This window comes from Anomaloglossus baeobatrachus, chromosome 4 (genome assembly GCF_048569485.1).
Source record: "Anomaloglossus baeobatrachus isolate aAnoBae1 chromosome 4, aAnoBae1.hap1, whole genome shotgun sequence".
Taxonomy (NCBI): Eukaryota; Metazoa; Chordata; class Amphibia; order Anura; family Aromobatidae; genus Anomaloglossus; species Anomaloglossus baeobatrachus.
This window is the reverse complement of record NC_134356.1, coordinates 609,774,880-609,798,634: the sequence shown is the minus strand read 5'-3', so window position 1 is coordinate 609,798,634 and position 23,755 is coordinate 609,774,880. Positions and strand designations below refer to the sequence as shown.

Genomic DNA, 23,755 nt, shown 5'->3' with positions numbered 1-23,755 from the left:
TAACTGTTAAAAATGGACAATGGTGTCAGGACTGGCGACACCGCCCCAAAAACTTTCTTGGGTCATGTAAACAACCCCCCATCTACCTTCTTGTTACTCACTGCCAGGAGGCGGCACCCGCTGGAGAGGTCGATTGGAGGAAGGGCCTGCGGTGGAGTTGGCAGAGGCCCAGTCACCACGGAAACTGGTGACTACCCTCCAGGCCAAAGGGTTCCAGTCTAAAGGACCCTTTGGGGGTGATACAGGGTGCGGAACTTTGACCCGGACACTAACAGAGACACCCACCAAAACCTAGGATGGTGTGACACCTGACTAGCGGTGGCACCAAGGGAGGGTATAGGTGTTTTGGGTGGTGGGAAAAAGGGTAGATGATAACAGTTATCATAACGTTTAAGATCTGTGCCTCCCAAAAAGGGAAGAAATGTTTACATGTTGATTGTTTAAAATGTTACCCCTGTTTTTACCTCTTTGAAGAAGCAGAAAAATAAATACCGGTGCTGGACAGCTCGCGGACGGGCTGTGTTTTACCAAGGGGGAGTATGATGCCCTGGCAAAACCAGGTAGTCACAGAGGACTGTACCCCCACCAAGGGTACAGGAATTGCCTCTTCCTTGGGAATTAACATCACACATCCCACACACAGGAACACCAGCCACAAATCCTAGTCGCCCCCCCATAACAGCCAGGACATACCAGTGGGCTGGACCATGCAGATGGGAACGCCCACCTAGGGGTCTTGAGGTGACATGGGGTGGGAACCAGTGAGGTTTCAGTGGAGTTTGGAATTGAGTGGAGAGTCAGTCGGAGTCGGTGACAGGAGCTGAAGTGCAGTGTGGTCAGGGTCGGAGCCCTTGGACCACGGAGGACCGACTAGGTGGCAGACGGCTTTGTAGGGCCACAGGCGATTGAGATTCGGTCGCGGAAGGCCTGAAGTGGACTGGGCAGGGTTGTAGCACGCCGATACCGACGATGGGAAACCGGCCCGGAGGTCGTGCACGGGCGGGGTACCTGGACCCTAGGACGAGGCAAGCTTCAAGCCACTTGTTAATTGACCAGCGGGACAAGGTACCAGGCCTTGTTCCCGAAGAGAGAAGCCCAGATATTGATTTGATTGATTGATTGATATGATTTTGGTATAAATAATGCTGCCTGTGCCTACCTCAACTGCTGCCGGTCAGAGAATCCCTTACACATCATAGAAGGCTATGGATGTTATACTACAGCTGTATAGAGCCATATTATGTGCGCACTAGAAAATGGATTTTTCTTAAGAAAAATCCGCATCCTGTGACAGAATACCGCACCCGCAGCAAAAACCACGGTAATAACGCACCCGCGGTATTGCCGTGGTTTTGCCGCGGGTTGGTACATGTGTTTAAATGCATTCAATGCAATAAAGCACATTGGGGGAAAAAAAGGGCATTTCCTTCTGAGATATATAGTAGATAGATAGATAAATAGATAATTAGACAGATAGAAGAATAGATAGATAGATAGATAGATAGAGGGATAGATAGATAGATAGATAGATAGATAGATAGATAGATAGATAGATAGATAGATAGATAGATAGATAGATAGATAGATAGATAGATAGAGGACAGATCAATCAACAACCAACACGCTGCAGTTCTCCCGAGCGGTAGTGTGTTCACATTACCAGACGTGAGAAATGACCTGTGGTTACCTCTCTGCAGGCTCGTTGCGAGGCTGCATTCAGTACAGTGTCAGTCGTGGCTGGATGCAAGCGTCGTGGGACCTCGGTGGATTACGCCAGAGCTGTGTGTTTGGGGGATTAATAACATGGTGAAAGAGGGGGCTTTTTTGTCTTTTATTTAAAATAAAGGATTTTTTGGTGTGTGTTTATTCACTTTACTTACGGGTTAATCATGAAAGCTGTCTCATAGACGCTGCCATGTTTAAGCCTGGACTTAGTGGCGACGATGCGCTGCCATTTAACTCGTTATTACCCTGATTGCCACCGCATCATGGCATTCTGGAAGAGCGTGGGACACTCCGGGACTGCCGCATAATGGATGCGACAGTCCCGGGGCAGCTGCGGGCTGATATTATCGGCTGCGGGAGGGGGGGGGCATTAACCCTGGCCCTCGCCCTCCCCAGCCTGAGAATACCGGGCCGCCGCTGTGTGTTTACCTCGGCTGGACGGTAAAAATACAGCGGAGCACACGTTTTTTATTTTTTTATATGTACAGTGCCTACAAGTAGTATTCAACCCCCTGCAGATTTAGCAGGTTTACACATTCGGAATTAACTTGGCATTGTGACATTTGGACTGTAGATCAGCCTGGAAGTGTGAAATGCACTGCAGCAAAAAAGAATGTTATTTCTTTTTTTTTTTTTTTTTTAAATTGTGAAAAGTTTATTCAGAGGGTCATTTATTATTCAACCCCGCAAACCACCAGAATTCTGTTTGGTTCCCCCGCCTAAAGTATTAAGAAGTATTTCAGGCGCAAAGAACAATGAGCTTCACATGTTTGGATTAATTATCTCTTTTTCCAGCCTTTTCTGACTAATTAAGACCCTCCCCAAACTTGTGAACAGCACTCATACTTGGTCAACATGGGAAAGACAAAGGAGCATTCCAAGGCTATCAGAGACAAGATCGTGGAGGGTCACAAGGCTGGCAAGGGGTACAAAACCCTTTCCAAGGAGTTGGGCCTACCTGTCTCCACTGTTGGGAGCATCATCCGGAAGTGGAAGGCTTATGGAATTACTGTTAGCCTTCCATGACCTGGACAGCCTTTGAAAGTTTCCACCCGTGCCGAGGCCAGGCTTGTCCGAAGAGTCAAGGCTAACCCAAGGACAACAAGGAAGGAGCTCCGGGAAGATCTCATGGCAGTGGGGACATTGGTTTCAGTCAATACCATAAGTAACGTACTCCACCGCAATGGTCTCCGTTCCAGACGAGCCCGTAAGGTACCTTTACTTTCAAAGCGTCATGTCAAGGCTCGTCTACAGTTTGCTCATGATCACTTGGAGGACTCTGAGACAGACCGGTTCAAGGTTCTCTGGTCTGATGAGACCAAGATCGAGATCTTTGGTGCCAACCACACACGTGACGTTTGGAGACTGGATGGCACTGCATATGACCCCAAGAATACTATCCCTACAGTCAAGCATGGTGGTGGCAGCATCATGCTGTGGGGCTGTTTCTCAGCCAAGGGGCCTGGCCATCTGGTCCGCATCCATGGGAAGATGGATAGCACGGAATACCTGGAGATTTTGTCCAAGAACCTCCGCTCCTCCATCAAGGATCTTAAGATGGGTCGTCATTTCATCTTCCAACAAGACAACGACCCAAAGCACACAGCCAAGAAAACCAAGGCCTGGTTCAAGAGGGAAAAAATCAAGGTGTTGCAGTGGCCTAGTCAGTCTACTGACCTTAACCCAATTGAAAACTTGTGGAAGGAGCTCAAGATTAAAGTCCACATGAGACACCCAAAGAACCTAGATAACTTGGAGAAGATCTGCATGGAGGAGTGGGCCAAGATAACTCCAGAGACCTGTGCCGGCCTGATCAGGTCTTATAAAAGATGATTATTAGCTGCAATTGCAAACAAGGGTTATTCCACAAAATATTAAACCTAGGGGTTGAATAATAATTGACCCACACTTTTATGTTGAAAATTTATTAAAATTTAACTGAGCAACATAACTTGTTGGTTTGTAAGATTTATGCATCTGTTAATAAATCCTGCTCTTGTTTGAAGTTTGCAGGCTCTAACTTATTTGCATCTTATCAAACCTGCTAAATCTGCAGGGGGTTGAATACTACTTGTAGGCACTGTACGTGATTTGTATATGTATTCTATATGTCTGTGTCTGTGTGTGAGTGTGATGTGTGTGTGTGTGTGTGTGTTCTATGTCTGTGTCTGTGATGTGTGTGTTTACTCTCTGCTCCGCTTCCTCTTCCTATCATAATGACATCACTTCCCTGCAAAATGCAAAGTAGTGATGAACATTACCGCAGGTAAACCGCGGCTATACCGAGGGTATACCGCACATCATTTGCTACCTGCGGTATACGCGCAGTATTTCGCGATTACATTACAGTGAATGGAGTGAAATACCGCAGGTACCTGCGGAAAAGAAGTGACATGCACATTTTCTCAAGAAATTTTCTCAAGAAAATTCTGCAGAAAGAATGTTCTTGAGAAAAAAATGCAGTGTTCGCACAGCTATTTTTTCCCATAGGTTTTGCTAGGAAATGTCTGCAGAAAGGTTACAAACATTTCTCAAGAAATTCCTGCAGCAAAAACACGGGAAAAACCGCGGGTAAAAACGCAGTGTGCGCACAAGGCCTTAGGTACTTTGCACGTTGCGACATCGCTACTGCGATCTCGTCGGGGTCAAATCGAAAGTGATGCACATCTGGTAATGACGTTGCAACGTGTAAAGCCTAGATGCACCGATAAACGATCGCAAAAGCGTCGAAAATCGGTGATCTGTGCAGTGTCGGACATTTCCATAATTTCGCTGCAGCGACAGGTACGATGTTGTTCCTCGTTCCTGCGGCAGCACACATTGCTGTGTATGAAGCCGCAGGAGCGAGGAACATCTCCTTACCTGCGTCCTGCCTGCAATGAGGAAGAAAGAAGGTGGGCGGGATACTTACGTCCCGCTCATCTCCGCCCCTTTTTCTATTGGCCGCCTGCTATGTGACGTCGCTGTGATGCCGCACGACCCGCCCCCTTAGGAAGGAGGCGGTTTACCAGCCAGAGCGACGTCGCAGGGCAGGTAAGTGCGTGTTAAGCTGCCGTAGCGATAATGTTCGCTACGGCAGCTATCACAAGATATCGCATCTGCGACAGGGGCGGGGACTATCGCACTCAGCATTGCTACCATCCGCTAGCGATGTCGCAATGTGCAAAGTACCCCTTAAAGGCCACGTCTCACTAAGCGACATCGCTAGCGACATCGCTGCTGAGTTTTCGTGATGCAACAGCGATCTTGCTAGCGATCGCGTTATGTGTGACATCCAGCAACGACCTGGCCCCTGCTGTGAGGTCGCCGGTTGTTGCTGAGTGTCCTGGACCATTTTCTTCAAAGGCGATGTCCTGCTGAGCAGGACACATCGCTATGTTTGACACTGTGTGACAAGGTCCCAATGACAGCAGAGATCGTTATACAGGTCGCTACTGCGACCTGTATCGTTACTGAGTCGTTGGTAAGGTCTGATTGTGTGATATCTCACCAGCGACCTACCATCGACTTACCAGTGATCCTTATCAGGTTGCATCATTTTGGGGATCGCTGGTAAGTCGCTAAATGTGACGGGGGGCTTTTTCTTTTATTGTATTTAGTACATACAATGAGAGGTTATAGTTGAAATGGGACCTCTATACTTGATGGTTTCAAAGTCACATCATATATAATGAAGAGAAGCAGCTGGTAAGGTCCTGGTTGGGAAGTATGTGTCACTGAGCTGGCTAGCCTCAGTGATTTAGGAAACAAATGCTCCATCACAGATAGGGGACCTGTATTTTTAGTTCTGGGTTTTAGGAGAGACCAGAAAAGCAGGTGGGACTGATCATTCCATATCTCTAACCCAAATTTTGGTATGACTATTTAATGTAGCTGAGGTGCCTCAGTTTGAGAGTAGTAGGGGATAACCTCTGGTGTGCTGGACAGTCTGTCAGCCCTGGACCAAGCGCAAACTTGTTTTGCTGGTAGAAACGCTTTGTTTTATCTTGTGTTGTTCCATTTTGCTGATGAAAGACAGTTTGTTAAAGTTAAATAAATCTTCCTATTTTACTAAGAATTTTGCTGCCTGTGTCTACCTCAACCACTGCCAAAGAGTGGAACGCCTACAATTGGTGCTGAAGTACAGGAAGAAATCCCAAGGAGCACAGTAATTTGCCATATAAAGTCTGTATATCCTGGAAAAAGGCGGCCTCGGCTGTTCAAGCATTGTAAAGCTATGGAGGAGCTAATCAAGCAGCTGGTCTAGGTCAGCATACAGAAACAGCAAGCCCAGCAGGAAGCTAATAAACTGTTGATGTAACAGTTCCAGCTGCAGTAGCAACAGATACAGCAGCAGCAAGAACAACAACAGCAGCAGCAGATGATGCTCCTGATAGAAACCATCCATATCATGAAAGCCAAACCACCTCCAAACTGGAGTGACAAAACCCCATTGAGGAAGCTAGAAAGAGGGGTGTTGCAAAAGATGACTCCTTTGGATGACATCAAGACATTCCTGATGTTGTGTGAGAGGATGGTGGACCCTGAGAGACTGCCTTGGGAGCAGTGGGGAGAGGTTCTGGCGCCATAATTGTCTAGGAACCACGGGCCAATTATGACTTGATCCTTCAGGACATCAAGGCGTACAGCAAGCTCAAGGTGGAGATCTTGGCTCAGTTGAGCATAACCCTGGCAGTCAGGGTGCAACAAGTGCATCAATCACAGACAGGGACAAGCTTCTCCATGTCATGATTCACTTATGGCTCTGCTCTATTCAGAGCCATTATGTCCTAGGTGTTTTCTTGTTGTCTGTATTCTCCGGATTCAGGCTTGGTGGGAGGGGTCTTTTTGGTCATGCCTCATTCCGGGTGATCGCTCTGCCTTATCTTGGAGCTGTTTCACCCAGAATGCCTCCAGTAATAGTTCCTGCTCTGCAGTGTATGTTTCTGGTTTTCGTGAATTGTTCTGATCTTGTCCCATTACCTTGCATCCCATTCCCTGACCACCATCCCTCCCATATTCTGTACTACCTGTCTCCCTGACCCTCAACCTATTTTGTGACCCCAGGCCCCGCTCTCTCCTCTGTACCTTTGTGTCCTCTCGGCTTCCAACCACAGCTTGTTCTCTGACCACGGCTCTGCTCCCCTTCTGTACCTGACGCTATTTCCTGGCTTACCGACCACCGGCTTGCACGTGACCTCAGCTTCTCTTGCTCCTCTGTACTGACGTGGTCTCCCGGCTTCTGACACTTGGCTTGATCGACTACTCTGTAGACCGTCCCCGCCTTGGTACTAGTAACCTCTAGCGGGCAAGCGCCTCAATACAACTAGGAATGCTACACCTTTCCAGTGTACCTGCGCCCCCTGGTGGTGAGCGCTACATTCCGGTCCCAAAATTTTTACCTCCTGCCCTTGGTACAAAAATGGCTACAGCAAGAGACTTGTTCCCCAACCTTGATGGTTGAGGGAGTAGTAATGGATCAAGTCCTAGCCCCTCACAACAAGTATGCAGTGGCGTACTTAGATCATCTAAACAAAGTTCAGGCGAAATTTGATGCTCTAAGAGAGCGCGAGGAATGGGGACAGGGTCCCAGAGGTCTGAGGCGCCACACGCCTCCTGCCAGTACCACAGACCTCTAGGACCATGTCCTCATTCCTCGTGCTCTCCAGGCATCCTTTTTCTCCCTCTACCTATCTTACATACCTTCCTGGCTATTGCAAAGTACCTCTTTAAAGTAACGCCTTACTTATGGTACAGTCCTTAGACGTTCAATTCGTCTCATTCATCACTCTATTATACACAAGACCTTGACAAAGGCCGAAACGTTGGCTTTGCTATATTTTTGGTAGTGGCGTTTCTTTTTCCTTTTTGCAAATAGTCTACTAATAAAACACATTTTGCATTACCTCTCGTATCCAATTGAGTGCTTGGGATTTATCATAGGCGGGCTTTGCACGTTGCGACATGGCAAGCTGATGCTGCGATGTCGCACGCGATAGTCCCCGCCCCCATCGCAGGTACGATATCTTATGATAGCTGGCGTAGCGAAAATTATCGCTACGCCAGCTTCACATGCACTCACCTGCCCTGCGACCGTCGCTCTGGCCGGCGACCCGCCTCCTTCCTAAGGGGGCAGGTCGTGCGGCGTCATAGCAATGTCACACAGCAGGCGGCCAATAGCGGCAGAGGGGTGGAGATGAGCAGGATGTAAACATCCCGCCCACCTCCTTCCTTCCATAGAGCCGCCGGCGGCAGGTAAGGTGAAGTTCCTCGCTCCTGCGGCGTAACACACAGCGATGTGTGCTGCCGCAGGAACAAGGAACAGCATCGTACCATCGCTGCAGAAAAATTATGGAAAAGTCAGAGCTTGCAACGATGATACGATAACGACGCTTTTGCGCTCGTTTATCGTATCATCTAGAATTTACACACAACGATGTCGAAAGTGACGCCGGATGTGCGTCACTTTCGATTTGACCCCACCGACATCTCACGTGCGATGTTGCAACGTGCAAAGCCACCCTTACTGTCCATCCATGCCCAATTAGGGGGATGAGAGAAAAGAAAATGAAAAATGCCTGGGTGAGTCAATGTTTATTGTCTCTGCAAGATTTTAATATTCAAATAGCACATAGACCCTGGAAGCTGCCTGGTAAAGCTTATGCCTTCTTAAGGAATCATTGTTGGTTGGTAGAAGGTGCCCAGCCCTTGACTTTGGGCAGATGGGGTATGTACAGAAGCAGCTGGTAAGGTCCTTGATGGGAGGTATGTTTCACCAAGATGGCTACCCTTGGTGATATAGGACCCGGAGACAAAGGCTCTAGCACAGATAGTGCTTAAAGGTTTGTTTTAATGGATCCAGATTTTTGAGTCTGGGTTTTAGGAAAGACCAGTAGAGCAGGGCGAGACTGGTCTTTCCCATACTTCAAGCACATGTTTTGGTGGGACTATTTAAGCCAGCTGAGCTTCCTCAGTATTGTCTGAAAGTAGAGATGGAATCACCTTTGGTTTGTGCTGGACAGTCTGTCAGCACTGGATCAAGCGCAAACTTGCTTTGCTGGGAGAATAGCTTTGTTTTATTTTATGTTATTCTATTTTGCCGGTGAAAGGCTGCCAAAAAGTGGAACCCCTACAACAATAATACATTGTGTACAACGGACATGGGAATTTATAAGCTATACTTTTGCAGAATGTTGATTTCTCATAGTATAATACTGTGTTTTCAGGCACATCATAAGGAGAGACAGGAGATGGCTGCAGTGAAGATTCTTGAAATTTCATGTGAAGAAGCCTTGGAGGATCATGTTTCTGAGATTAATATCTTGGGGCAATGCCAGCATCTAAACATCCTTAGACTCCAAGAGGCAATTTTTTGGGATCGGCAACTCTGGGTAAGATGCTGATGAGTTTACACCTTAATTGTTTTAAAATGCATTATTAGGTAAAGAACTCACAAAATGTTGGTCAACATTGCGTAGAAGGGATGCTCTACATAATGACTGGTAACTCTTTCTCCTCTCAGATCGTTATGGAGTTTTGTGCCGGAGGAGCACTTGATGGAGTTATGCATGGTCAGTAAAAAGTGCAATCTTTATACATATATATCAAAACACACTTATTAAATTGAAGTCTTTAGTAAATGTCTGATTTATATATTACACACTTCACTGTGCAGAGCTGGGACATGGTCTGACTGAGAGCCAGATCCAGGTGGTCTCTTACCAAACACTCCTTGGTCTTCAGCATTTACACTCAAATAAAATCATCCATAGAGACTTGAAGGCTGGGAACATCCTACTCACACAGCATGGAGACATCCGTTTGGGTAAGAGTTGTTCTGTATCTCCCCAGAAGGTTTACAATATCTATATTGGTAAGTTAACTATTCAATATGTACATAAAAAAGAAGTGTTGAGCCAGCTATCAGTCAGTGCTGGTGCATAGTTGCAGCAGCCGCTCACTGTGTACTCATGACTGAAAGCCAGAGGCTGCCTGAAGGAATAAAGTTCATATCCTCCCGGTAGCTTAGTTTTCAGTATGGTGGCAGCATGGCATCAGAACACTAGTACCCAGTGAATTAAACTCATTGCTGCAGGTTAATATAGTTTTTTTACATAACAGGTTCCCTTTAAATTATAGCGGGTACAGTTGGCATTGGGCACATCAACAGATACCAATGCTGTTACTGAATAAAACAAGCACTATTCAACCACCGAGATCAATATTACCACTATATAATGCCCCTATAGTGGTAAAATACTAGTTCTGCAGACTATATAGAGGAATACAGTAAAGTAAACGGAGTGACTCACAGGTGAAAAGTATCATCTTTAGGGCCCTAAAATTCATGATTCCCCAAGTGTCACCCTAGCAGATGTTAATGTGTGTAGTACTCCCATAACAAGTATTAATGCTTTGTGAGTGCCCCCTCAAAAAAATAAATAAAGTTTCAGTCCCCTCCTGAAATAAAATTATGCTCTTCCACTAAATACTTCAAAGCGTACACTTCTTGTGTAGTGACATCAATGTTGGCTATATTTGTATTAACCTTTCTGTGTCCTGTCTCTGTCAGCGGATTTTGGTGTCTCTGCAGTAAACAGCCAGACCCTACAACGTCGAAGTTCTTTTATTGGAACTCCTTATTGGTAAGAGAATTTTCTTATTTCTTCAACATAGGCTCCTCAACATTAGAAATGCAACACCAACATGGGAAAGCTGTAGAGTCATGGAAATCATAGGATGGATAGGCAAGTTAAAGGGAACCAACCACAAGGATATTTACCATGGCAGTGCCATACTAGCACTGGCATGGTGATTAAAATCATGCCTTCACTTTTCTGATTGGATCTTTGATTGCAGAAAAAAATGTTGATAAAAGTCCAAAAATTGGTGCATTCCTTGATAGATATTTGCGGCGGAACGGGACTTTGTGGGTCGGGTCCTCCTGGATTGCCCCTTTTCTTTTCACCATTGCCACAATTGGCAGTGTGTGCGTGTTGCTAGAGTAATGATTTCTTCATTAAAATTGTGCCAGAGTCAGTGCATGCGTGTCCCGCCATTTTACTGAAGACATTGTGAAGACTATGAGTGACATCGGCGCATGCGCAGATGAAAACAGTTAATTAAATCTGCGCCGATGCCGCTTATGGTCTTCTTCACAGTGTATTCAACAAAATGGTGCCGGAGATCTCAGTACAGGCATGCGCTGATTCCGGGACCAATTTAATAAAGACATCATTACACCAGGAATGCACATGCACTGAATGGTAATGGCGGCGCAACGCAAAATTTGAATAAAGAAAAGGGGCAAGCCAGGAGAATGCCGAAGGAATTTACACTGAGGACCCAACCTACAAAGGCCCGCCCCGCTGCACACGTCAATGAAGGAATGCACTAATTTTTAGACCTTTATCAAAGGTTTTTTTCTGCAATCAAAGATCCAATCTGGAAAGTGAAGGTCTGATTTTAATCACCATCCTAGCTCCAGTATGGCACTGCCTTTATTTTATATGGTAAAATCCTGTTGATTGTTTCCCTTTAATGACCTGCAAATTCTGAAAAAATAGAAATACATTTTTTAAAACATCTCGATTTATTTAGTATCAAGTATGACTACTATGGGCAGAAATCCCCACACTTACACATCTTGTTTTCAATCAATGAGGTTATTAATGGTTAACTGAGGAATGTTCTGCTGCGCTGAATGAACTTGGGCAAATCATCAAGATCTACTACTTGCAGCTCCCTTTACAAATGCTGACAATTAATGTAGTTATGAGTGTAGTTATTGTTATACTACAAGCGTAAATATACTGGTTCATGTTCCTGCATACACTTAAATTAAAGAAGCATTTACACTGCAAGATAATCATGAACAAAAATTGTTAAAAACTCTTATTTCACAATCTTGCTGTGTAAACAGGCTGGCAATAACCCGATAAATGAGCAAAATGCTCATTCATTGCATTGCGTAACTGTAATACTACCACAAGGGGGCGCAGGTACACAGGAGAGATGTAGAGCAACATGTGTAATGCGACATCTGCCCACTAGATGTCACCAGTATCTAGGAGGGAAGGTAGAAGAATGGTCATACATGCCGAGAAACAGAGCCAGGAGGTCACGTCAGTTCAAAAGAAGAGGAGCTGAAGTCACGTAGAAGTCTAAGGTCGGTAGCTGGGAGGTAACGTTAGATACAGAAGGGGATCAGAACCATAGTCAGAGATCAAGCCGAGGTCAGAAGGCAAAGGGGAACATCAGTACAAAAGGGGGGAAGCGAGACTAAGGGAACAAGAGAAACGAAGGGTCAGGAAGTCAGGGTGCACAGACAAGATGGATGGAGCGGTGGACAGGGAGAAGAGTCGGGGTAGCGGGACGAGGATCAGAATGAACTCATGGGAATCAGAAGCACACACTGCAGAACAGGAACTATCACTGGCGAAGTTCCGGTGGAAACAGACCAAAGATAAAGCATGGCGATTACCGGAACAAGGCACCAAACAAGCCCCGCCCACCAGCAAGGACCCGGGGAATACAAATAACTGAGCTATAGACAAAACCCAATGGCTCTGCAAGGAGCAGAGCCAAAGGTGAATCGTGACAATAACATGATCTTTTGTACTGCGCAAAAAATCATTGTGCTCGGCAGTGCATCATCGTATATGAACAGGACTGGCACCCCGAGAATCTGCCTCCAGAGATATTTTAAATGAAAGGGAGATTTACCAGTGTAAGGCATGTAGATCAGGAGAGCAGACAGTCAGTCATTATATGTCTCACACTGGTAATGCCTCTTTTCATTAAAAATAAGCTCTAGAGGCAGAGTTTCAGGGAGATCAGTGTCTATCCAATCCAGAGACCTTAATAGCTCATTTATATATTAAGAAAAAGTGTGGATTTCTCCGGAATAAAACATCAGAAACAGCTATCAAAGGTATCATTTTATTCAACTTTCTATGACGTGCATTCCCATAGAGACAGCTTATGAGGTTTGATCCTACTGACAGATTCCCTTTAAATTGACTGATCACTTGCTGCCCATCGCTTGATAGGTGCCATAGTCATAAGATGATAATTGTTATGGAGGATTAATGTGATTCAAGTAGACTTTAAAGTTGTCCTTACTTCCAAAATACTTTCTTTATGTAGGATGGCCCCCGAAGTTATAATGTGTGAGACGTGCAAAGATGCCCCGTATGACTATAAGGCTGACGTCTGGTCCCTTGGTGTTACTCTTATTGAGCTGGCTGAAACTCAGCCTCCTAATCACGAAATGAATCCCACTCGTGTTTTGCTCAAGATCCTCAAGTCGGAGCCACCGAATCTGAAGTATCAGAAGTTGTGGTAAGTTAAGTTTTTTCGCATATCTGTTTAGTATTCAACTTAATATGAAAACTTCTTCATGTTCATTCAAAGAAAATGTCGTCAAACTCAGGCAAGTACGTTCTTAGTTTCATAGTCAATTGATATTGAGTTGTCTTTGTTTTATTCCCTAATTAGGTCTCAAGACTTTAAAGAGTTTCTAAGTAAGTGCTTACAAAGGAATCCCCAAGAACGATCTTCAATCAATGAGCTTATTGAGGTTAGTTACAGTGAAGACATTGAAAAAGCCTAGACGATGAAACAAGACAGCCTAATTTAATATGAAATCAGTGATTCTGTCTCATGCATATATTTTTTTATTTAGCACTCCTTTGTGTCCAAGGGTTTTGATAATGCTCCATTGAGAGAACTAGTAGCTGAGGTTTTAGCAGAAATTACAGAAGAAGAAGATGGAAGTCTGAAAGATTGTGACTTGTTGGTAAGAAGAAACTTTTGCCCTTATATTTATCCTTAAATTACAAAAAGGGGAACTGTGAGATGCCATGTGTCACCATGACATTGGGATAGCGATGAACCGGGACTCCTAAGTTGTCCCTCAACCTAGGGGGACCTATGCTATCAATATTCTCAGGGATACTCCTAATGGTGGAAAGGCCTGAGTTTTCTTCCTTATCCAGCTCATTACCAATTCTGATCTAATTCCCTTCCCACTCCCCCAGGGAGGAACAGGACAGGAGTGTGTTGAAACCAGAGAAAAATACAGACAAGGGAAAAAAGAAAACTCTGTCACACAGCACGCACACACACAGGATAAGACAGTAGGAGATTCAGGAGGAAAACAAGAGCAGGAAAGAAGTACAAAACAGGGGTAAGCTCCACCAAGCAAAAAGCAACAACTAATCACAACTTTCACCAGAGAGAGACTGGGACACCACACCTCACAGACCAACACAGAATAAACTATAGCTGGCATGGGTAGAAGACTTCCAACAGTATAAATAGGAGAGAAGCAGATGATAGGTCTCCCCACAACATGTGATTAAAGGAGCAAGCAGACTAACATGAATCAGCACACAGAAGATCAACAGTCCAATCACGGATGAGTTGCGCTAGAGAGAACAGCGTGACAGAGGTCTGTTGGGCAACCCTTTGAACAATTCCATTTACTGTACAGTATGTACTATTAGCAGTCTACAGTATTTCGTCAGGTATGACGTTGCACACTTATTTGCATAATAGGGTAATTCCCCATTTTATACATTCTAATCATAGCTTTTCTGTATGCAAGTGTCGCGGGCGGGGAGGGGACGCTGCGCTCACCCACTGCTCGAGTCCAGCTGCTACTGCTGCTGTTCGGTGGTGGCTCGAGCGGCGTTCCTCGCCCGTGAGTGAAAGGGGAATGGTTTTGGGGATTTATTGTCCGTGACGCCACCCACGGTTGTGGTGAGGTTGTGACACCACCGCTGCTCTGGACGGGGATCCCAGGAGCGATGACAGGGAGCAGCTTGGATGTTGTTTTTCCCCTCCGTGGGCAGGGGAGTTGGTTGTCCCGGGGCCCGGTGAGGGATGGATGGCAGGTGGGTTACGGGGCCTGGTGAGGTGCAGGGTCGCGGGGGCTGCGCGGTGCCGCACGGCACAGTGGTACTCACTCAGCCAATGAATAATGCAGAATCTCCGGTAAAACAAACGGCTGGATGGACGGGTCCCACAGGCGGCTGCGGTGTTTCTCCTCCCGGTAGGTTGATGGTGACTGCCTTTCCCTGCACCTTTGTTGTGTTTACGGTTCCAATGGCTTCCCACCGGTAACCCGCTCGCTTGGATGGATGCTGAGGGAGCCCCTTTTGCCCACAGGCTCTGGCCCTGGGAACTGTAGCCTTGGCGGTGACTGTGTTTCCCTTTACGGTGTGAGCTATTGCCTTCAATCGGGTCTTGACTGCTGGGAAACCCCGGAGGTTCCCTTCGCTAACGGATTTGACCAGTTTTATGGCAACTCCTAGCCTGGAGTATTAAACCTTGATACCGCCTCATTTTGACTCTAGATCTATACACAGCAGGCCTCATCCCTTGATATATATTTTATAATCCATATTTCTGATTTTATATATAATATTTGGATGTGTACCCCTTATGGTATATTCACCACACGCCAATTTTACTTGATTAATTGATTAGTAAAGTTTGTATTGCTCTGATTTTTGATTCATTGACTGAATCATCTTATTTTGTGCTATTGGATTGTCATACATAAAGATTAGAAAACTATACATACACATTACACAAACATTAACATTACGTATACACCCATTACATTCATAATAAGTGGCGAAAGTAGAGTACGATGGGCCCCAGTGCAAAATTTTGACCTGCCCCCTCGCACACGTTAGTCAGATGTATGGACCCCTGTAGTGTTCTAAATTCTATAAAAACATACGACTCGCCCTCCCTCCTCCTACATTATGTAGTAATGTTTCCCCTCTTGGTATATATGTCTCCCATCCTGGTGTATATATCCCCAATCCTGTTATATATGTCAGCCCACCCTAGTGTATATGTCCCCAATCCTGGTATATATGCAGCACCCTGGGATATACTACCCCAGTGATCTGCAGGATCCTAAGGCTTTCTGGAACACCCTATGCTGACAACCCACACCTCACACAGAGGTAGGGGCACATTCCCTGAGACCTGGGCGCAGCATGTAGAGGGTTAACAGTGGTCAGATGTGAGAACCAATCCCTTAGCTGTTAGCCTGGGAAAGGGGTGTGGCTTGTGGGAAGCAACAGGTGTTGGCAGAGAGGAAAAGCGACAGTTGAAGGAGTGACAGTTGAAAGGAGCCAGTGAGTGAGAGGGGTGTGAGGATTGTGAGGAGACCCCAAAAGGCGACTAGGATGTAGTAGCCTGAGGGTAGACAGATCCCAGGCACTACGCACGAGGGGGTACTGGACCCCAGAGTAGACGACAGCTGCAGGCGGTCTGCTGATCCAGCCGTGTGTGGTGACTTTCAGGGTACCACACCACCCATAGGCTCAGGGACACAGCCTCATATATAGGACCCGGGAGAGGGCACAGAGAAGTAGCCTACCCCACAAGGGACCGCGAGGCCTGTCATACTGGGCCCGGAAAGACAAAGGAGCGGAGCGTCGCAGGTCACCAACAGCTTCAGGCAAGGGGACCATCAGCTCTGCATGTGCACGGAGGGCTCAACTGGGACTCACGTCAGCACCGGACAAAGGAAAGTCGTTTGACCAGCCATACCAAACTGCACTTGCAACATCCAGTGAGTAAATTACCAGTTAATCTGCAAGAACTGTGTTGTGTTTATTACTGGCGCACCACAAGGCGCAGAACACCTACATGGGACTTAAGCCCCTACTGGTGGAGGGTGCGAACACACTTGCTGCTATACCATCTGTCCCTAAAACCACAGCAGCGGCGGGACCTCTTATTACCGCAACCCGCCAGTGGCGTCACAAGTGACATACAAAATAACCCTGTTACCAAGCGCCCCCAGTTAACGGAATCGGGCACAGCCATCTGTGACGGTTATCCCCATTATCCACCACCCGGAACCAAGTATCCCAAGGGCCTGGGGTGTGGCAGCGCTCTACATATATGTCTCCCATCCTGGTGTATATATCCCCAATCCTGGTATAAATGTCTCCCATCCTGGTCGCACATCCAGCTGAAGTAAGCACTGGGGTCAGTGGGCCCCTGTGATCCCTGCAAGCACAATTGTTACGCCGCTGTTCATAACACATATTTATACACATAACAGTCACTTGACACATACATACACATACTAATCATGTAGTTTCACATTACACATACTGAATATCTCCTATAGAGCTGTCACTTCCCATTAGAGCAGAAGGAGCTTTGTTGAAAAGAGAACAGGATGCCTCTAGAGACTCTCTCCTTGTCTTGTCTTTTCTATACTGACTGACCTGCTCCTTGGATCAAGTTACAACAGCTAATTTGAAGATCTTGCTGCTGTTACTGAAAGGAAAACAGCCTGGAGAGGGGATGAGAAGGCAGGATCTACAGGCACACTTATCTGCACCCCCTCCACATATCTAAGTGACGGCATCTGTGGCTTCTGTAGTGCCTTCTACTGCCTAGATATGTCCCTGTACATGCAAATAAAACATTGAATCTTTTTCCTAGTTAAAATATATTGAAATAGAACTTGTACTTTATATTCTAGATTTTCAATATTTAAGTGATGATGTCACGTTGGGGTTTTTTTTAACAAGTTTTTATTTAATTCTCAGAATGATGGATCACGGAATGCCAAAAGTCATGAGGGTATACTTAAGGAGACTCAGTCCCCTGGACAGAACTTACATGCCGCCCAAAAAAGGGATTCTATTAAAAACACAGACCAAAAACCATCAATGAGATTACAAAAAAGAACAAGTTTCTTGAAAGAGATGCGTAGACGTTCTGCTCCTTCATTTTCAAAAGAAGCCAGAGCATCTGTTAAATGGAGGGTGGGCAATGAGCACTTCGAAGTGAAGAATAGAGAACATGTCAAAAAGCCCTACGTGCCTCCAATGGATATTCCTCTTGACATACAAAACTCTGAATTAGGATTATTTCATTCTTCTGGAGAATCAGAAGAAAAGAAGGTAATTGACTTACATGGTGTGCAAGATATGGATACCGATACTGCCACAATATGCCTTGTTAATAAAGAATCTAAAGAGGTAGCTCACATAGGTCAACAACAGACTCCAAAATTAGTCCCAAAAAATCAATGTGATATCGTTAGTCCAAGAAATCACTCACATACCAACTGTAAAGCCTCAGAATTGTTTAGATCTCTAACACCTGCTCCCCAAAGGTGCAGAAGTAATGAAAATCTTAGTTCTTCAACCAGAACATTAACCAAGACATGGTCAATGACGTGCCCTAGCAAGAGAAAGTCCACTCTTTCTTGGAGATCATTGAAAGAAAATGTAGCCAATGAGCAAAAACAGACAATAAAAAATATTATTGAAGCTTCACATGTTCCTAAAAAAGATGATAAACCACCTATACAAAATATAACAGATCCAGATTCTACTGAGGATAAAGACAAAAAAGCTGAAGATGACAATACTTTTTATCATATGAATGCTGGAGTCCGGGCCTCTTTTAAATGTTCTTGGTCTGTACCTCAAACGGAGAAATATTTTGGAACACATAAGTATTCACATTCATTTTCACATGGAAAAAAAGCATCAGTGAATTGGGTTGGTAAAAAAGAGCAGGATGTAGCCAAGTGTGATGTTTTTGTAGGCCAGAAGAAGACATCATCTTTAGAAATGATAAGGTCTTCTGAGGCTAAAGTAGAATGTTGTAAGGAAATTATACAGACAAATGTGGTCGGACAGGAAAATGTTCCAAATTCAGAAGAAACTAGCTGTGAGAACGAAGAAGACCTTCATGAACATCAAAACAGCAACCACACGTCAGAAGGCCATAAACATGTCCATAAATCTATCTTTCCAGTTGTTGGTACCACAAGTAGGAATCGTTCTACTGGGAGATTGTTAAGACGATGGACAATAGCAAGTTCAAGAAATGAAATCAACTTGGAATCTCATTTCCGTTTATCAGACACTGAGCTAAAATCTGAAGTAAGGGAAAAGACTGAAGATGTAACAGCACATTTACCCAAAAATGAAGATAATGAAAAATGTGATCCCAGTGACAGCAGTATTCCTTCATGTGAGAGTAACTGGAAAAAGGATGCAACTCAGGAACCTAGAGTCAAAAAGAAGCTAAACTTTGCTCGATGTTCATGGAGTATTCATCCCGCTGATGTTAATGGTGAATCCAATATACAGAACGAAAAGACTCAAGACATGATAAACATAACAGAAGATGTAACAACAGAGGAGGTAAGAGGCCAGACGGTAAAAAACATAAAGCTAAAAAAAGCTGCAAGCATCTTGATATTCCTACAAATTTTAGGATGATGCTTAAACTGCATATATTTAGATACTTGTTAAAGACTACCATTCACTGGATTTTTCAATTTAAACTGAATGCCTCCCCCGATTGCCGCTGCTTCGACAATTCTGGAACAGTTTTTCTTTTTCTTCTGTGCCCCTCTGTTCCATAGTTATATCCCTCAGAAATAAAGATGCAAATTTTCCTTTCAAGCAACTGGGTGTATCCCACAGAACTCCTCCTTGGGTGTGGCCATGTTTTGATTGACCAGTGAGAGAGGATAAAATACAAATGCCCACAGAGAAGTTCTGTGGTATGCGACCAGTGGGTTCAAGAGAATATTTGCATCTTTCGTAGGCCTCGTTCAAACTTGTGATTAAAAACGGAGATTGCAATCCGATAAAAATCCGATAAAAACAATTTATGGCACGCCTGTTATTCAATGAAGCAATGTCCATCTGTGGGTTTTTCCTCACCTGTAATCGAACTGAGAAAAAAATAACAGCCTGCTGCGTATATATCACAAGACTCGGTAATGCATGTCTATGGGTGCGAGAAAAAAAATTGTACGGCACACGCACCATTCGTATGCCGTCTGATTTTTTTCTCACACCCATAAACATCCATTGCCGAGTCTCGTGCGATATACATAAGATCCCAGTTAGAACTCTACTGGCAACTAATAAAAATATAGGGTGGGTCATAACTATGCATACACCCTGATAAAAAAAAAGAGTAAAGTTGAATTCAAAATGCCGGCTTTGCAGATGGCTGCCATGGGCTGACGACACCCAGCCTCAAAGGTTTTGCCCCTCCCATGTACTAATATGCACCCAGGGTGTATCCATACTAATGGCCCATCCTGTATATATATATATATATATATATATATATATATATATATATATATATATAAATATTAGTGATGAGCGAGTACTAAAATGCTTGGGAGCTCGAGGCTCGGGCCGAGCATCTCAAAATACTCGTGTACTCGGCCCGAGCACCGAGCCCAATGTTATCCTATGGGAGACCCGAGTAGTATTCTGAAATGACCCCCGGCAGCATGTAGAAACCGTAAAACTGTAAATTAAAAAAAAAAACGTGCGTGTGTGTGTCAGCGTGCATATATATATACACGCGGAGTGGAGTGCGGGAGGGGCCGTAGCCGAGCGGGGAAGTGTCGGGCTAAAGGCACGGTCACGCTGTGCGGGCTGGCCAATCACTGCAATTCCACAACAGGGCTGTGGCATTGCAGTGGTCTGCCAGCCAATCCCTGCATAAGGGATGGCTGTAAAAAGAGCGCCAACATGAAGACCACGAGTACAGCACGAGTATCGCGAGATTACTCGTTCCCCGCCGAGTAGCCCGAGTACATTGATACTCGTGCGAGTACCGAGTAAAGTAACAAGCATACTCGCTCATCACTAATTATATATATATATATATATATATATATATATATATATATATATATATATGTACATATATGCACAGTACAGAGCAAAAGTTTGGACACACCTTCTCATTCAAAGGGTTTTCTTTATTTTCATGACTGAAAATTGTAGATTCACATTGAAGGCATCAAAACTATGATTTAACACACGTGGAATGAAATACTTAACAAAAAAGTGTGACACAACTGAAAATATGTATTATATTCTAGGTTCTTCAAAGTAGCCACCTTTTGCTTTGATTAGTGCTTTGCACACTCTTGGCATTCTCTTGATGAGCTTCAAGAGGTAGTCCCCGGAAATGGTTTTCACTTCACAGGTGTGCCCTGTCAGATTTAATAAGTGGGTTTTCTTGCCTTATAAATGGGGTTGGGACCATTAGTTGTGTTGTGCAGAAGTCTGGTGGATACACAGCTGATAGTCCTACTGAATAGACTGTTAGAATTTGTATTATGGCAAGAAAAAAGCAGCTAAGTAAAGAAAAACAAGTGGCCATCATTACTTTAAGAAATGAAGGTCAGTCAGTCCGAAAAATTGGGAAAACTTTGAAAGTGTCCCCAAGTGCAGTGGCAAAAACCATCAAACGCTACAAAGAAACTGGCTCACATGAGGACCGCCCCAGGAAAGGAAGACCAAGAGTCACCTATGCTGTGGAGGATAAGTTTATCTGAGTCACTAGTCTCAGAAATCGCAAGTTAAACAGCAGCTCAGACTAGAGACCAGGTCAATGCCACACAGAGTTCTAGAAGCAGACACATCTCTAGAACAACTGTTAAGAGGAGACTTTGTGCAGGAGGCCTTCATAGTAAAATAGCTGCAAGGAAACCACTGCTAAGGACAGGCAACAAGCAGAAGAGACTTGTTTGGGTTAAAGAACACAAGGAATGGACATTAGACCAGTGGAAATCTATGCTTTGGTCTGATGAGTCCAAATTTGAGATCTTTGGATCCAATGGTCTTTGTGCGACGCAGAAAAGGTGAACGGATGGACTCTACATGCCTGGTTCCCACTGTAAAGCATGGAGGAGGAGGTGTGATGGTGTGGGGGTGCTTTGCTGGGGACACTGTTGGGGATTTATTCAAAATTGAGGGCATACTGAACCAGCATGGCTACCACAGCATCTTGCAGCCGCATGCTATTCCATCCGGTTTGCATTTAGTTTGACCATCATTTATTTTTCAACAGGACAATGACCCCAAACACGCCTCCAGGCTGTGTAAGTGCTATGTGGCTAAGAAGGAGAGTGATGGGGTGCTACGCCAGATGACCTGGTCTCCATAGTCACCAGACCTGAACCCAATCGAGATGGTTTGAGATGAGCTGGACCGCAGAGTGAAGGCAAAAGGGCCAACAAGTGCTAAGCATCTCTGGGAACTTCTTCAAGACTGTTGGAAGACCATTTCTGGTGACTACCTCTTGAAGCTCATCAAGAGAATGCCAAGAGTGTGCAAAGTAGTAATAAAAGCAAAAGGTGGCTACTTTGAAGAATCTAGAATATAAGACATATTTTCAGTTGCTTCACAATTTTTTAAGCATTTCATTCCACGGTTTAATTCATAGTTTTGATGCCTTCAATGTGAATCTACAATTTTCAGAGTCATGAAAATAAAGAAAAGGCTTTGAAAGTGAAGGTGTGTCCAAACTTTTGGTCTGTACTGTATATATATATATATATATATATATATATATATATATCATATAGAGAGAGAGAGATACACAGACAGACAGATAAAAGATAGAAAGACAGAGAGATAGATAATCTGCTGCTATAATGTCACAAGCCCTTATACAGTTCTGGCAAAAATTAAGAGACAGCTGCAAAATTGTCAGTTTTTCTGATTTTTCTCTTTATATATTTGAGTAAAATGTAAATTGTTCTTTTATTCTATAAACTACTGACAACGTCTCTGAATTTCCAAGCAATAAATTTTTTTATTTGTTTTCTGAAAATGAGAAATGGTCAAAATAACAAAACAATGCATTGCTTTCAGTCCTCAAATAATACAAAGAAAACAAGTTCATAATCATTTAGAAACAACAATACTAATAATGTTTTACCTCAGGAAGAGTCAGAAATCAATGTTTTGTGGAATAACCATGATTTTTAATCCCAGCTTTCATGCGTCTTGGCACGCTTTCCACCAGTCTCTCACACTGCTTTTGGGTGACCTTATGCCACTCCTGGTGTAAAAATGTAAGCAGTTCTTCTTTGTTTGATGGCTTGTGACTATCCATCTTCCTCTTGATTACATTTCAGAGGTTTTCAGTAGGGTTCAGGTCTGGAGATTAGGCTGGCCATGACAGGGTTTTGATGTTGTGGTCCTTTATCCACACATTGATTGACCTAGCTGTGTTATTCTGAAACATGGGCTAACATTGTAGGTAGATGCTCTAGTGGTCAGGACATGAAAAGAAAATAGCCTTGTCTACTATATTGCCAATGGATTTACCCTCCAGGTATCTGACTTGAAGGTTCCAAGGCAGACTGCCCATTAGAGCCCTTGTAGAGGGAGATTGGAGGAGAGTATTGTCTGTGAGCAATCTCATCCTCAGGAATATGTACAAGCTAGAAATAAAAGAGCAGCGTACTCCAACATCCCCATCTTGTCCAGTACATCAACAAACTGTGACACTGGATACTATAAAATTGTTATTAACGTCCAGATTTCTACAATTTACAAGTATACAGGTGCATCTCAATAAATTAGAATATCATCAAAAAGTTAATTCATTTCAGTAATTCAATACAAAAAGGGAAACGCATATATTATATAGAATCATTACACACAGAGGGATCTATTCCTATATATTATATAGAGTCATTACACACAGAGGGATCTATTCCTATATATTATATATAGTCATTACACACAGAGGGATCTATTCCTATATATTATATAGAGTCATTACATACAGAGGGATCTATTCCTATATATTATATAGAGTCATTACACACAGAGGGATCTATTCCTATATATTATATAGAGTAATTACACACAGAGGGATCTATTCCTATATATTATATAGCCATTACACACAGAGGGATCTATTCCTATATACTATATAGAGTTATTACACACAGAGGGATCTATTCCTATATATTATATAGGGTCATTACACACAGAGGGATCTATTCCTATATATTATATAGAGTCATTACACACAGAGGGATCTATTCCTATATATTATATAGAGTCATTACACACAGTGGGATCTATTCCTATATATTATATAGAGTCATTACACACAGAGTGATCTATTTCAAGTGTTTATTTATGTTAATGTTGATGATTATGGCTTACAGCCAGTAAAAACCCAAAAGTCATTATCTCAGAAAATT

The 23,755-nt window shown here is 44.0% G+C and overlaps 1 protein-coding gene across 1 annotated transcript in view; it reads left to right on the top strand.

Annotated features, from left to right (window-relative positions):
* LOC142304134 (uncharacterized) overlaps positions 1-23,755 on the top strand; it is a 189,807-nt gene that overhangs the window by 84,130 nt on the left and 81,922 nt on the right. The window contains exons 2-9 of the mRNA XM_075346200.1: positions 8,931-9,095; positions 9,227-9,275; positions 9,380-9,529; positions 10,277-10,349; positions 12,853-13,047; positions 13,204-13,285; positions 13,391-13,504; positions 17,298-18,911. Coding sequence (XP_075202315.1) covers positions 8,931-9,095; positions 9,227-9,275; positions 9,380-9,529; positions 10,277-10,349; positions 12,853-13,047; positions 13,204-13,285; positions 13,391-13,504; positions 17,298-18,911 — 2,442 coding nt within the window. The remainder of the gene's footprint in view (positions 1-8,930; positions 9,096-9,226; positions 9,276-9,379; positions 9,530-10,276; positions 10,350-12,852; positions 13,048-13,203; positions 13,286-13,390; positions 13,505-17,297; positions 18,912-23,755) is intronic.